This window comes from Psittacula echo, assembly GCF_963264785.1.
Source record: "Psittacula echo genome assembly, chromosome: 13".
Taxonomy (NCBI): Eukaryota; Metazoa; Chordata; class Aves; order Psittaciformes; family Psittacidae; genus Psittacula; species Psittacula echo.
This window is the reverse complement of record NC_137749.1, coordinates 3,157,297-3,173,137: the sequence shown is the minus strand read 5'-3', so window position 1 is coordinate 3,173,137 and position 15,841 is coordinate 3,157,297. Positions and strand designations below refer to the sequence as shown.

General features: G+C 45.2%; 1 protein-coding gene across 3 annotated transcripts in view; it reads left to right on the top strand.

Annotated features, from left to right (window-relative positions):
• PITPNM2 (phosphatidylinositol transfer protein membrane associated 2) overlaps positions 1 to 15,841 on the top strand; it is a 64,897-nt gene that overhangs the window by 22,408 nt on the left and 26,648 nt on the right. For all 3 annotated transcript variants that reach the window (XM_080628945.1, XM_080628944.1, XM_080628946.1), the window contains exons 5-10: positions 3,667 to 3,990; positions 6,844 to 6,939; positions 10,112 to 10,216; positions 11,070 to 11,140; positions 14,358 to 14,602; positions 15,091 to 15,280. In XM_080628945.1, coding sequence (XP_080485071.1) covers positions 3,667 to 3,990; positions 6,844 to 6,939; positions 10,112 to 10,216; positions 11,070 to 11,140; positions 14,358 to 14,602; positions 15,091 to 15,280 — 1,031 coding nt within the window. The remainder of the gene's footprint in view (positions 1 to 3,666; positions 3,991 to 6,843; positions 6,940 to 10,111; positions 10,217 to 11,069; positions 11,141 to 14,357; positions 14,603 to 15,090; positions 15,281 to 15,841) is intronic.

Genomic DNA, 15,841 nt, shown 5'->3' with positions numbered 1-15,841 from the left:
TCAACACCCCAGCCTGCAGCAAATGATTTACGAGAGTCATCATCTCACGGATTCAAGCACTCCAAGTTGTTGAGGTGCTGAGTTGGAAGGCAAGTGATTTAAATGTTTGCACCCTGCTAGACTCCTCGGGAGTGATCCTTCTGCACAACGCAGTGGGAACGTTATAATTAAATCAATGCCACAATCAAGGTACTTCTGAACTCCATCTGCACATGCACATTTGTGCATGTGTGGTTTCCTTGGCTTTCTTCTGTTAAACCGAAGCACTGTGCACTCCAGAGAAATAATAGTCTTGTTAACTACTGATATTGCTGAAATCAGCTGGTACCTGCATCCTTATAACAAACCTCTTCTCATTATTTCTGATTGACCTCAGTGTGTGACTTGCCTGCTGAGACTGTGTGGTTATCCTCCAGTTCTGGGAAAGAAGGCTCAGATGAGCGTGGTGCAGGCAGTGTGGAGGGGGAGCAAAACCTACTCTAAAATCCTCTCTGATGTCTCCTCCTTCACACCAGAGATACCTCTTTATGAGACCAGGCTGCTGGGTTTGTTTGCTCTGTGGGTGAGAAGGGAGCACCCATCCCACTGCAGGAGGTGACAGAGGGGGTATGGAGCCCCAAGCCTCACCTTCACTGGGCTTGTTGCATTCTGTCCAACCTGGGATAAGGTGGCCGGTGGGATGCTGGACCCACCCTGTCCTCCCCAGCCAGCTCCCACAGCCAAATGGGCTGCAGCCAGCCATGAGGCATGGCTCAGAAGTGCAGTGAGTGGGACTGAGTATGGGATAAGGCTGACCAGGAGACATTTGCATCTCCGCTCACTCCAGAGAGAATATTGGAAGCAAACTGGACCACAGATGCCTTCAGCACTGTCCCATGGGCATCTCTAATCTGTTAAAAAGACATTTTTTTCCCAATTACTCTGTTTCCTGGTCTGATCCACCTTCTCCTTTTCACTTTTCAAATAAAAAGCTTGGTTTTCTCTAACATTTTGCTTTAAAGATGCTATAAAGCTTGATTTTTTTCCCATTGCACAAGGGGGGGAAGCAGTGTCTGTACAGGTGAGGTCAGTTATTTCTCACTCAGTGTGTCCTCTTGGGTCTCTGCTGCCTAGTAGAAGGCTTCAGCACTGCAGGCTGAAGGTTATTAATTCAGTGCTATACTCACTGCTGGGCACTGAGGGACTGCTCAAGTTTTCCATCCCTATCAGTAAAAGGGTTTCTTTCTGCAAGCCATAACTTTTGTTTTTCAATTTCTTTTGTACCTGGACAGCCTCTTTCTCTTCCAGGCTTTTTCCCTGTGTTAAAGAGAAGTGCAGCATCTCTAACACATCCCAGGTGAAGGCCAGAGGCTAAGAAAACATCCTCAGTCTTTTTAACTCCATACCTAGCCTGGAGTGATAGAGGCACAACAGCCATGAAGCCCTGTAATGCCATCCTGTTTTCAGACAAACAGGGCTTTAAGGAAGGGTGATTTGGGGTGTGTAATCCAAGTGATGTGAACAGTGCAGATGGGGAGGTTTGAGGGTTGGGAGGAAGCAGTGCAGGTGATTTTTTGGGTTAAGTGGAAGAAGGCAGAGGGGAACTTCAGGATAGTTTTACCCTCAACTGGTTTGCATGTTCCCTGTGATTTAGTCCATTAAAGCAAAGATGTGCAGTCAGTGGCATCTGTGCCTTTACACAGAGAATTTTGGAGTAGCTGGTGCATTGATGTACATCAAGGCTGGATCCAGGAGCACAAGCGGGGGCTGCTGAGCCCTGGAATGGAGAAAGCCTTGAGATAAGAGCGAGGGGAGCATTTCCTCCTGTGTCTGATCACAGACTGTTTCCAAGCTGTTTAAGCAAGGTAGAAGTAGGCATTGGTTATGTGGAAGCCCAAAGGACAGTTGTGGTGTTGGGGGCTGAATTACAGCAAGGGAAATGTTCTCTTGGCTTTCAGTTTGGATGTGATGGGAGTTTAATCTTCGTCTTTCAGCTCTGCTGATTGTCTGTCATAACGGGAGATGAAGAGGCTAAAACGTTCTCCTGCAGTTCTGCAAAGAGTAATCTGGTGGAGGAAATAACTCTGAATCTCAAAGTTTGAGCAGAATTAAGTTGACGAGACACCTTCTTTTGCCCCCAGAAGGTCATAATCTGCTGGCTCAAACTTGCCTCTCCGACACGGAGCTCCCTTCTGAAAACCAGGCACAGAAATGCATAAAATATTGATAGATTTAATTTCAGTGTGCAAATGAAGTTCAGGTTCAGCTGGTCCATTGCATTAGCTGCTGATCTCCGTGGCTATATCCTCCTGACTTGTGATGGCTGGTGGCATTAAGAACAAACCAAAGAGCATAGCAGGCAGTAAAGTGCTCAGACCTGAAAGGAAATAAGTGCATAAAAAAAAGCTTTTGTATGTTTTAAAATAAGGGTGAATGCTGAAAACAAATGGGGTATTTAGGCTGAACATCACAGAAACCATGACAGTGGTGAGATCTAATGTTTCTGTACAACAGGGAAGCACATGCTGCTGGAAATACTTTAGAAACCCTGCGTGCAGTGGGACCATCCAGCTTCGGCCATGCTAGAGAGCTTGATCTACAGCTCCCAACACCTAAATGGTTTTAGTGTAGGCTGGTGATTGCTCTGTCTTGCAATAGCAGTGGTGGTGGTGTGACCTGTGGTCTTTGGCTGGGGTCTTCATTAGAGTGAGAGGATGGGTACCATGCCTGCCAGCTTTTTGGCTGTGTGTTTCTGCTCCAGACTTAGCATCAGAGGATCCATAATCCCACCGCTGTGTTTGGCACGTTCTTTAACCCATCTCTGCCTCAGTTTTCCAGTCATTAAAGATGGGACAATAGTGATTTTTGTTGTTGCTGTTTCCAGAAGGGCTCCTGAGGATTAGTTTGTCAGTGTTTATAGAGGCTTTTAAAAGCACCATTGCTGCTGTGTGCTCCCATCAGTAATAAATACCAGTTTAGAGCTTTGACCTATCGTGTGCTTTTCAGCAATAATATTGGTTGAAAATCCTGAGTTGACTACTCTGAAAAGCCTTGGTCATACGATGATGTTAGTCAATAAGTTTAAGTCTTGGTGGAAAGTTTCTGTGCCCAGTCAGAAGCATTGGATGTTGATATTGAGACAGTTCTTCCTTTCAGAGATGTGATACATTGAAGGTTTTTAAATTGGCTTAGCCAGCTCCATTTTTCTCATGCAGCAGAAAACAGATGCTATCTGCAAAATAAAGCATCTCTATTCCCTCCCTTACTTTGCTTCCCATCGCATTATCCCAGAAGCTCATATTTGTGATGCTGTTTTGCTGATATATAGAAACCAGGAGCAGAAACCGGGTTTCCAAGGAGCTCTAGGCTTGTCACTGCTCATGTGGGATGTGCTTCCGTCATGTAACAATTGTAGTGAACTATGCAGTGAACTATGTGGTGTTCATCAAGGAACACTTGAAACTCTCATGGATAATAAGAATTAAGAATAAGAATTGAGATAAAGTACATGAAGTGACTGATTTGCCATCCTGGCACTTGGTTTGAGAAGGTCCTATACTGCAGTTTATAGCACTGCTATAAAAACTGTGGTTTTGATGTTGCTTCCACACTGTCTTGAGGTTTTGGGAAGGGACAGATCAGTTCCTGCAGTTCCTAGCACTGGTGACAGGTATTTTGGCTTTGCAGGCTTGCGGAAGGTCATGGTCCGTGCCCATCGGCAGGCGTGGTGCTGGCAGGATGAATGGTATGGGCTCACCATTGAGGATATCCGGCAGCTGGAGAAGGAGGCACAATTGATGCTGGCTCAGAAGATGGCCCAGTTCTGCAGTGAAAATGATGCCGAGCAGCACGGTGTCAAAGAAGCTCCTGGTGAGAAGGATGCTGAGGCCAACACAGTTTCACCTGCTGACACAGAGGATGCTGCTGGTAACAGTGAAACAGCCTCTGGGAGATCACTCACCAAGCAGTGGTCAACCTCTTCCAAGTCCTCGCGATCTTCAAAGAGAGGAGGTAAGATGCTTATGATGACTGCACAGAGGTTGGGCTTTGGGAGGTAAGACCATGTCTCCTTGTGGCTGGCTCCTTTGGGACAATGCATATTTCTCTTGTGAGTCCTTTTAATTCAGAGGCCTTCTCTGCTGGTGTTGCAAGCTCAGTCTTCTCAGGTGACCCTATTACAGGTTTGGCAATGTTTCTAGGCATCCCATTCTTGCTAGTCTCAAAAGCAGAGGAACTATATAAAAAGCAGCAGCTTGCTAGCAGCGTTGAGTCTCAGTAGACAAACACTGGCACAAAAAGAGGTCGTCCTTGTTACCCAAGAGCCACTGGTGGCTTTTAAAAGGCCTGGTCCTTCAGTGGTGTTCACTTTCTGGATGTCTGCTGCATCAGAACTGGCCAGGCTGTGAGTCCCTGTTAACTGCCTCTCGTTTTCCAGGAGGCAGCTACAAAGGAATTCCATGCTCCTTGGCCAGGTTTATGCATTACTACATGCTGTTCATTTCAAATGCAAGTGCTTGGCTCCAGGGCTGCTGTGGTATTTTTGCTCGCACAGCAAAGCCCCCCATTAGCTACTGGTGAGATTAAGGCAGGTACCCCCAAAAAGGTGGTTGAGGGTACCTGCCTTCCACTGGTGATGATGTGTAGAGCTGTTCAGAAAGCAAACCTCACAGCCTGGGATTAGGTGGGACCATGGATCAGGTTTATATTTCCTTTTGAACACCATTCAGGAAGCTTTTGGGATTTTGCTGTGAAAGCTGCCTCTGTGGATGCCCTGTAAGGACTCAGCTTTGACTCCTGAATGTTGTCATTCACCTCTGTCAGTTACCTTTTTTACTGGAGCAAGCTCTTCCCTTCCTCAGACCATTCTGTACAAAGGGGTGAATCCCCAGTGAGGTACAGACAGAAGGCCTGAATCTCAGCAGTTCCCCCTTCTCTTACAGCAGGGTAACAGCTCTCACAGCAAGAGGGCAAAAACATCTTGACTTTTCTGAAAGCCCCAAGGGGCAGCATTTCCTCCAGTGCTGGTGGAGGGGGACACTTGGGTGATTGGTGCTTCTCCATCTCGCATATGTGCTAAATACTGAGAGCTGAGTCTCCATTTTTATTTACCGCTCCATTACTGCTTCCATGGCGGGGGTGAATGAGAGATGAGCAGTAGTTTTACCTTGCAGTGACTCATTGGAGTGAGCCCCAGGGAAGAACCTACCAGATGCTTCATAAATCAGTGTATAAAGATACAAATGCCGGCTCCTTTCCTTGCATCGGGATTTTATATTGGTGTGCCCATCTCCTATTCTGCTTTTTGTTATGAACCCTTTCTCCCAGTGCTGATGTGTTCATTGGAAGCTGCAGTTTCCAGACCTCTTAGGATTTCGCTCGAAGGCTTTCACTGGCAGCAAAGCATGAATTTTCTTTCAAATGTCTCGGTTTTTACCAGAAGAAGTAATGAAAGAAATTAATTGTGATGTGCTGGGAAGTACGTCACGCAGATATTTTAATCCTCCTTCATGCTGGCAGCATATTAACACATGGAAGCAAGGAGGGCTGCCTCGGCTCACTGCTACCTCCAGCTGAAAACAGCAACCACCAAGATCTTGGTTCTTTCCATCCCACATGAGACCTGTGGTGACAGCAGGACCCTTGTCGCCATCCCATATGTTATTACGTGCTCTATTTTTAGCAGCCATTATACGAGTGCCTTGACGTCACTCCAGCGTGAGTGAGCTCTGCGCTGCCAACCTCCGTGCTCGCTGCTCCCTCAGGGGTGGCTGCTGGGGTGGTTGGGGGCTGCTGAGCTGCGTGTAGATGCCTCTGCACAAGGGGCTCCAGCCTCTTTCCATGTGACAACGGGGTGGCAAAATCAGGGTTTTACTTAATATACTTAATGCCGTTGCAACAATAGCACGAAATGGCTCATGCAGCTGTCGCAGCAACCAGAGCCTTCCAGCATCTTTGTATATGCTAAAGGAGAATTTGTCAGCCTCCTGAGGGCTTTGCTGTGTTTAGGTTTGGTGGCTGCTGCAAGTGCTTTGTGTGTGCTGTGTGATCGAGGGGAGAAACTGTCACTCTCATTGTGCTCCGGGCAGTGCTCCCTTCAGCACTTGGCTGTTCTGTACCAAGTTCAGCTCATTCCTAAAGTAGCTGAAATAAAATAAAAGAGAAAAAAGCAAAAGGCCATAATAGGTTTATATTTAGTGCAGGGAGCTCTTGAGGGGAAAATGAGAAGGAGCAAGTAGGTGTGAGAGCAGGAGGGCAAACACGAATCAAAAGGACCATTGGGCTTTCTCCTCTCTCCATCAGGACAGCTGCTCTGACAGCTCCCTATGAAGGAGTTGGATAGCATGTTGTTTAAATCATTCAAGTTTAAAGTTTAAATAGATCTCTAATCCAATTTGTGTGGAAGCAATTTCCTTCCAGAAAACAGATTATTTCTAGCCAGGCTGCTCTGCTGAGCTCCCCACCCGAAAGTTAGCGAAGCAGAGGCATGGTTTGTGTGCTGCTCAGAGGCACGCAGAAAGCTTCCAGCCAGCCTGCATTCTTCCTAATGGCAAACTTTAAAACCCAGCTGATTTTTGCACGTCCTCCTAACAATTATAAATAACTGCCATTCAGAATAGCATCAGAGTGGTACAAACAGCTTGCTTTAATGTAGCATCTCACTGTCAGGTTCCCACAACAGTAAACAAACAGGATCTGTAAAGCAGCACACTGACATCACACCAGCATCATCAGGGTTTTGTGTTTTTAACATTGCAGCAGCCAGTTTTCATAGAGAGCACAGGACTTCCTCCAGCAAAGATCATGTTGGGAACTCTGCGTCTTGTCAATGTTGCGTATCGCATAAGGCTTGTTTGTTTTTTGCAGCGAGTCCCTCACGCCATAGTATCTCGGAGTGGAGGATGCAGAGCATTGCCAGAGATTCAGATGACAGCTCCGATGATGAATTCTTTGATGCACATGGTATGTAGACCCTAAAACAGCGTTTGTTTCCTGACATGATGGGGCAAGAGAACGGAAGGCATGAGGGTGGGGGGCGAGAGGGGAAGGAAGCGAGACCTTTTTGCTTTGCTTGAAGTCTTTTCCTTTCTCACCAAGATACGCACAGCATCAGTGCAGCTTCTTCAGGCATCCTCAGCATCACCCAGCAGATTCTTACACGTAACACAGCAACGTTTCAGATTTGGTGTGACCTATTTGAAGGGATCTTGAACAGTCTTAACCTTTGGAGCTGGGTTCTATTGGGTGCAAATGAATGTGGGTAAAATCCAGCAGTACTGATTGTGCTGTGGGTGTGTCCTGTGAGTCTGATTCCTTATGACTGGTTAATTTTCTAATGTATTTCTTAATCAGTAGCGTGTGTGATTAATTGTCCTGTCTGGGCCTGAAGAGACCCAAGTTTGCCTTTCTTAACTCCTTATTCTCCCGTTCCAAGCAATACAATAGTGAGTGTAATAATGTACCAGAATTAGGCAGTGTTGACTCCAGAATTCTCAAAGCAATGTTGAATATCTGTGTTAGGAGAAAGCTCTGGTTTCAATTTCTTTCTCTGTGCATTTATGTGAGAAGAAGCTGTGTTCCACTGCACTCACTTTGTATCTTGTACTTAATGCGTACTTAAGCCTGAAGGGCTCTGTCTCTACTGACAACAGATGGACTCTTCTCCCGGCTTGTAATGCTAATCTAAGTTAGATGCATAGCGTGTGCTGATGAAGTTGGTGACCTTTCTGTGAAATGCAGTTGTTAGAAGATGACGCCCCAGTTTTGCCAGGCAGAATTTCACTGACATTCAGCTAAAGTTCAGGCTTAGAAAACGTACAGTATCGTGTTCCAGAAGAGTTCTCGCATCGAGTAGTTAGGTATGCATTGTGGGGCAGCAAGCAGCATGCTATTGTGGAGTAGTGACTTGTTCAATAACAGCTCAAAGGACTGGGATGCGTGCAAGTCAGGGGATGAATGTGTCTCTTGCCTGCAAGGGAGAAGGGCCAACTTAGTTTATGTGTCTCTTCTTTATTAACTTATGTCGCACTGACAAAACCTGTGTAAGGGGTTTATTGCTGCAATATATATACAAGAAAAGAGGAGTGAGTCATCAAAACAGCATCATTTCTATCCACCCGCTTTTTTGCCTTTTATATTACTCAGTCATAAAATTGAGAAAGAGACAGCTCTGCCTGGGATCCAGGGAGACCCTGACATGCTCCTAACAGGCCTAGGCAGGAGGATTAACAAAAACGAGCCTTGTGCCACAGTTCATGTCAGCATCTCTGTTGCAATACTTCTAGGAGCTTGCTAACAGAAAAAGCAGCTCCTCTTCTGGTGGCACACAGCATCTCCATCCATTTACGTACAGCTTGTCCTCTGCAGTCCACACAGTTGGGTTTGAAAATCAGCCTATCCTGATGGGATTTTGGCTTCCGAGTTGGATCCTTGATGTGTGTGCTGTTCAAACCCCTTTCTTTGGGAGGGACCTCTTCTTCCTGGGCCTGCAGATGACACGTCCCAGCTCCAGGTCTGTGAGCAGGGATGAACCCACTGTTTGCCGCTCATCCTGCCAGAGAGGCTTTTGGGGTCGGTACCATGGGAACTGGCACAGATCAGGATGTGAGTCAACATCAAGCAGAGTTCCTCAGAAGTGCTTCCCATACACACACACACATTTCCTCCCAGAGCAGTGGGAGTAACCTGAGCCCGAGAACATGTCTCGTCACTGGCTTCCCACTCATCCTCATTCACTGGCATACTCTGGTAAAGAGAGTGACAAATACAGTAATATCTAATATCTATCCTGTAATAAATGCTAATAACGGGAGTAATATCCCGTTCAGTGATCCCTTGAGCAGCAATAAGGGCTGTAATTAAACCTCTCAAGGAAATAAGTTTAATATTTAGATTAAGTTGCTGGAGGAGCTTTGAGTGCAATCTTCCTCTTAATTCTCTGCCAGCATGTGTGTTGCATGCTTGTGCTTTCCACTTGCTCCGAACAGGTAGCTCCACACTCCTTTGTGCAGGGAAATGAGGATCGACTCAGTTTTTGCTATAGCTGAAAAAGGAAATGGCATGCTGATGTAAAGTGAGTCCCCTTCATATATATTTAAAGCTATTGCTCATATCTGCTGAAAAGATGAATACATTTCATCGTCTTTTTGTTCCCAATCCTAGGATTCTTCCAGCCAATTCTTTTCTTAGCAACTGTACAGCAACAAGAAAGGGGAAATCCTAGTCTGGGACTCTGAAGATTGTAGCTTTTAGATCTTCAAGACATCTGTAATGACTGCTGTTATTATTATGTTTATAGCTCTTTATTAAATCTACAAGGCCAGAATTTTCAGGAGAGAAATACTAAGCGCAGAACAATAAACAAACCTGTCACAAATACTCTGATGTCTGCTGTAGAGCAAGGCTATTAATCATGCATATGTTTGGATACTACTGTAGGGTGTTGTATAGGGTCTCTCCTTTAATCACACTTCTAGGAACTAAATATTTTTGGGACCCTTATTCTTTATCAGCTGTAGTTGAACTGAGCCAGGGGGTTCAGAAGATCCTGAAGTAGGAGGGAAAGGGCAGCCACATGCACTCAGTGTGATCAAACAAGTCTCATCTCCTAAGGAAATCAGGCTAAAGATAGCCTGGGGAGTTCACATTTCCTTTATTACTCATGCCTTTTTAGGTATTCAGTCCTATTAACAATAGTGATTCTTGTCACTGCTTCCCCAAAGACATACTACAGCTTTCAAATGGAACCGGGAGGATCCCAGCAGCAAACGGTGCTTTGTCCTCTCCTGTCCAGGAGCATTCTGGCTGCCTTAGCATCATCAGGAAATCTGGCAAGGAAAACATCAAACTTGGTACCTGAAATGGTAGCATTAGAATCCATGTTATTTCTTCTGTGCTTTGGGAGTTTTCTTTGTTAAAAACATACAACAGAATCATTTCGTGTACTCTGCAAAAGGTGCTTTGGTTTCTATATCGCAAAAGCTGGTAAAATATCTGTTTTATTATGACATGAGCCATCCCAGTGTTCCTAAGATCACAGAGAGTTACGGGGCCTTACTTTTGTTTAAAATCCTGTTCTGTGCTCCTGTCTGTATATTTGTGTGTGTGACTCCAAAAAATCTGTTCTTTTCTAAAGAGGACTTGTCTGACAATGAGGAAATGTTCCCGAAAGAAATAACCAAGTGGAGTTCCAATGATCTGATGGATAAAATTGAAACCCCCGAATGCGATGATGTCCAAGGTAACTTTCTTTTAAATCAAAACTGCATGTGCTATTTTACAGTGTTTCCAAGCAATTGTTACAGCCACATTCTGACAAAGGTAAAACTTGTTATTCTCATCTCACAAAAGGAGAAGCTGAGACAGAGCATAAAAATGCCTGCCCAGTGCTGCTGAAAAAGAATTGCCCAGTTGGAATTGGGATGGATAGCTCTTGATTCTCTTTTATTGTCCGTGTTGGTTAGGCTCCTTTGTGCAACAGCCAGGATTCACTCGTATAATGATGAAATATTCTGTCTTGAATTTCTGCTCACTTTTCTTTCCTCTTGCTCTATCCTTTGTTCTTGTCTGTATCTGCCTTGGGTTTATTTTCTGCTCATTGTTACTACATTTGGAAAGGAAGGTAGCTCCTCAGGCGCGTAGCAACGCGGTGGAAGATGACACTTTCTGATACAAAGACTTTCTGTGTAGGCACAGACGTGTGAGCGCATCAGATCTCTGCTCCCCCAGCACAGTTCAAGCAATTCCTTTTATTTTCCAACAAACCAATCACTTCTGACAACTATGCAGGGATTTCCCATTGTTGCCATCCTTATTAAAGCAATGATACTGGGTTGCTGTGATGAGAGAAGAGCTTGCTAATGTCCTCAGTGCTTACCAAGCGAATGAGAAACTGCTGGAAAATAAGTGACCCATTATTGCTCAGGCTTCTTGGGGGGAAGGAGGCGGGAGGGGAGGGCAATTTGAGGAAATAATTAAGGAGATGTGAGGCAGAAGAGGCTGAGAGGCATTGGCACAAACAGTGTCTTTATGGAAGAGTGTCTTTGCCAAATAGCATCTTGCAGCGCTGATGTTTTAAACCTCTGTGTTTCCAGGTGATTTGTATCATGAGACATCAGCAGAGTACCACGTTGGCTCCAGTGTGGAGAGGCTCAGCATCATTGAAGTAAGTGCTTCAGTTTCTTATAATGAGATCCTTTGCTGATGGAATATGTCTGTGTGGGGTAAACGGCTCCCTTTGCTGTGAGCCCTGTCTTGTCTTTGTGTGTCATTCTGAGCTGCACCAGCATGCTGTGTACTTCATGGCTAGGTTGAAGGGATTATTTCCCCTGTCTTTTGAACATCATACAGAAAATGCTCTGTAGTTTGCAGGCAGCATCAAGTATCCAACTGGAAAAAAAGACTAATCCTGTGGGGATAAACTGCAGGCTGAGGCATTGCTGGGTAGAGCTATCCTGCTAATGCTAAATGAGCTAGCATGGATGTGGAAGCAGGAGAGCCACGTTACTACACCACCAAGGTGCAGGCTGCAGTGGTCCAAGTGACGTAGCTTGGCTGTAGCCCTCTCTTTGGAGCTGCTCAGGTTCTTGTTTGGAAGCCAGTTATAGCATAGCCTATATCAGCACTCTGGATAACATAATAAATAATATACACCCACCCTGGTTTTCTTGACTTGCTATATGCTTTTGCCATTCAGTGTCCTAGTGAGACAATGCATCTAGGAATGGCTGTACTCATCCTACCCTTAAATTATCTGCCTGTCTCTGCTGTGGAGATGATGCGGCTGTTTGCAGAGCGCATGATTGTGGTATTACTCTGTGTCAGGTTGTAAGGTTGTGGTGGACTGGCTTTTTTGTAAGAGACTAAGAGCTCAAGGGCCACGGGGAGAGGATGGGATGGGAATGGCTGTAGCCACCTCAAGATAAGCAAGTCACAGCTCCAAGATTTCTCTTAGAGCTCAAGATGATGTGGAGAACTTGTCTTCTTCAGAGGGCTGTAGAAACTCAACTCCCTTCTGCCTTCATTTTAGAAAAAGAACAGACTTCCAACTAAGGTGAGAAAGACAAAAAGACAGGTATTTGTGGTTGTTCAGTCTGCTAAAATAGTATGAAATTCCTAGCCACCAGTGCACTGATTTTCAGGTTGAGAGGCTCCATCACCACAGGGTAGTTCAGAAATCAGGTGTCTTATGGGACTCCAGATCTTACAAGAAAGTTCTAAATGCCCACCTCCACCCCTGAACTAATCAGCAGCTCCTTGCACATTCCCCACTTCCTTCAAGAGCAGAGGTTAATGAACCGACGGGTGCCTCCAAATGACTGCTGATAAACTTCTGGATGACCTGAGCTTGGTGACTCACATTGTTCTTCACATGAGCACTTAGAACATTTCTGAAAGCAAAAGTGGTGCTGAGATGCTGAGAGTGCTCCTCCCATGCCTCCAGCTGGGCAAAAGTTCACTTTGCAGGCGCTGTAAACTGACATCAGAGGAGGTTTAAAGAGCAGGCGTTAATACACTGTAATGGTACTAAATAATTAAAGGCCATTCATGCAGGAGGTCTGGAAAATCTTTATTACAGACTTGAATGTGAATTTTAATACTTGTGGTGGGCTGTGTATTAAGACATGCTTTAACAGTATCTGGTAAAAACGTAAGCTAGTTGTTAGGTTGCTAATGTGTGCCTGGGCATGCTTTCCTCCCACCAGCAGGTTTGTCTGGGGCTCAATCACTGCTCAAAGGACAACAGGTGACTAAAGATGCTAAAATTAGACAGATTTGCCAAATGGAAAATGCTGGTGCCCTCCACCCCTTCCACACCCCTTCCCAATGGCTGTTTCTCCGCCTCAACAGGGAGTTGCTTGTGATCTCAACTGTTGTCTCTGCTAGCCCAAGGGATAAGGCGCAGGAGGAAAGACCAGTACCTGCTTTCACATATCTCAGAGGTGTTGGGGTGGGGGATTTGAGTCCATATGGGAGCTGTAAACACTGAAAGCCCTGGTAGGGAATAGATATTTAGAACAGTTATTGCTCTGTTGTGTTATAATATGCAACCAATACCAATAGATGCTCTTGTGCCTCCTCCTGGGGCATCAGGATTGGGCTTACAGCTGTTCTGGCAGGTCACTAATGATAACCCATTCTGGAGTTCAGATGCATTTCCCTCTTTCCCCCATACTATTGCCTGTTTAGGCAAGGAATTGACTCAACCTAATAAGCAAATGAGCTGGACAGACAAAATAAACCTTTCCTGTGCCCATGCAGCAGTCTCCCAACCAGGTGTTGGCCAGTCCTTGGGTCACAGGGTCTTGAAGGACTGAACTCAGAAGACCTGAGTAGAAAAAGCTTTTCAGTTCCTCTTTTGCAACAGTATAAGCAAATCTGAACTCTTATTTATAACTACTGCATAGGCAGACAAATGCAATGACTGATCTCTTCCTACGGCTTCTTTCCCCAGCAACTTGCCACTTGCTGACCTGTTACTTCTGCTGAATGTGTTTTACTGCTGCAGCTGAGCTCAGCACCCCAACAGAGAGCAACACCCATCTTTTATTTCTTTACTTTTCCCCTCTGACACACAACTCTTGTCTTTAGTGCTGCCACGTTTCACCTGCTTACAGTTTTATGCAAGTTTGTGTTTTACTTTCAGCATTCCTTCTGCTTGGGACAGTCATTACACTGAGGCTGTGTGTGTGCATTTGTGCATGAAGGAGTAGTCAGGTTCTCAGCTGCTGTGTCCAGGTGTATCTGATGCCCATTTCCATGAATTAAGCACATTCCTTCTTGAAGACGGTTCAGCTTCTTGCCAACAAACCTGCAGGTGTTACTCTAAAACCTCATCTCTCCTGTGTTTAGAAACCTGATTTTCAGTCTACGCTTCATTCAGGATCAGTTTAGGCTCTTGTACTTGTGCCTGCGCTGTCCTTTGCCTTAAGTGCTTCTCTTCCCTCCCTTGCTTTCTTCACTCCTCTCCACTGTGTTTGAAAGCAGACATTTCATTCTAGGGTAGCTTTGCAAAGCAAATCAAGCTGAACTCTTTCAGTCTCTGTTCAAAAGGGCTCCATGCTTCTGGTCCTTTGGCACTGGTCCTCCTCACACTGCAACCACCTTTGTGTGTAGATTGTCCAGACTGAGCTTGGCATTCTAGATGTGGGCTTGCCAAGGCCTTGTACCATCGCTAATACTATTTCTCCTGGAAATACATTGCTTCACACCTGGTTTTGCCTCTTCCATGACAGGACTTGGTGTGGATAGTGCATTGTACAACCCTGTGTGAGCTTGGGGAGGAAAAGGAGATAAAATTTGCCTAAAACGCACTTGGACCAAGTGAAACCTCTTTGGAAAATAAGCCTTTCTGCTGTGCTCTCTCTTTCATTCCCACCTAGGATGAATCAGCACAGCCATTAATGCAGCCAAGTAAAATCCATGTCCTCCTCTTGGTACTCCATGGAGGGAACATCCTGGACTCAGGAAGCGGTGACCAGAGCTCTAAGCAAGGGGATGTCAACACCATCACAACAGTGTTTGACACAGTGATGAGGGTACATTACCCAGCTGCTCTTGGACGCATTGCCATCAGACTAGTCCCTTGTCCAGCCATCTGCTCCGAAGCGTTTTCGCTGGTCTCCAGGTAAGTTGATGCTGCTTTATCACAGACACTCTTTTCACTCTTGGCTTTGTTTTCTTTATTTGCTTTATTTATTTGCTTCCCTGAAATGTTCTGCATATCTTACTGAAAGCTCTGACCATGCTTTGAGAACGCACATATTAATGTACTAGCGAGGCATTCAATCTCGATTTCATACTTAGCTGTAGTGAATACAGTAATCATGCAGCAAGAGTTCTGAGATTGATCTATTTTAATTAATCCAATAAATACTAAGGCTTTAATTCCTTGTCTGAGGGTTGTTCTGTTAATGTAAGTATGTTGTCCTTGAAGATTTACATTTGATGTGAGGGAAAGATTTATTAAGCTCTCACCCCTTCACAGTGGAATAAATGGCCTTTCTGTCTTGAGGCTTCCTTTAATGAACTACAATAGTGACTGTACTTCTGCAGATGGTTTTCCCAACTTTGTATGTTAGGCTGAATATTTCCAATGTCTCTTGCCCTTTCCAGCCTCAGCCCATATAGTTATGACGAAGGCTGCTTGTCCAACAGCCAGGATCACATTCCCCTCGCTGCACTCCCTCTGCTAGCAACATCATCCCCACAGTACCAAGAAGCAGTGGCCACAGTCATTGTCAGAGCCAACCAGGCCTACAGCGAGTTCATCAGATCCCAGGAGGGCATGTCATTCAATGGCCAGGTGAGCCAGAGACTGTTTATAGCCACAATGAAAGAAAGAACAAGTGAAGCAATTTCCTTCTGAAGCTATCTTTTCCATTAATCTCTCAGGAGGGATGGAAACATGACAGTGTTGAGCTGCAATAAGAAAGTGTTGTGCTTCCATTTCTTTCTTTCTGAGAGAGAGAGATTATTGCTTATGCTCTGTCTTGAGCCTTTGGGATTCCAAGCAAAGCCTGAGCTTGTGTTCAGAAATGAAGCTACAAAGCTGTGAAGTTAATCAGTTTTCAGCATGACACACCTTTCCAAATCGGGAATGCTACCTTTGTTAGTAAACACCATCTCTCCTCCTGTTGCAAACCAAGGCTGTTTAAGGATTCCTGCCTTTAAAGGACCTTCAGCAGCTTGTGCTGGAGTTGTCACAGAAGTGGGTTTCTTTTTTGAGACTCTGCAGGTGCTGCACCCCATAAAAGACCATGACTGAGCCTTATGGCAGTGTGGGCAAAGTGACTCTCTAGCCCCCCAAGGTTTGAGCTATTGGACTAACTGTCACATTGCACTGCTGTAGTGTGATTTATTCACC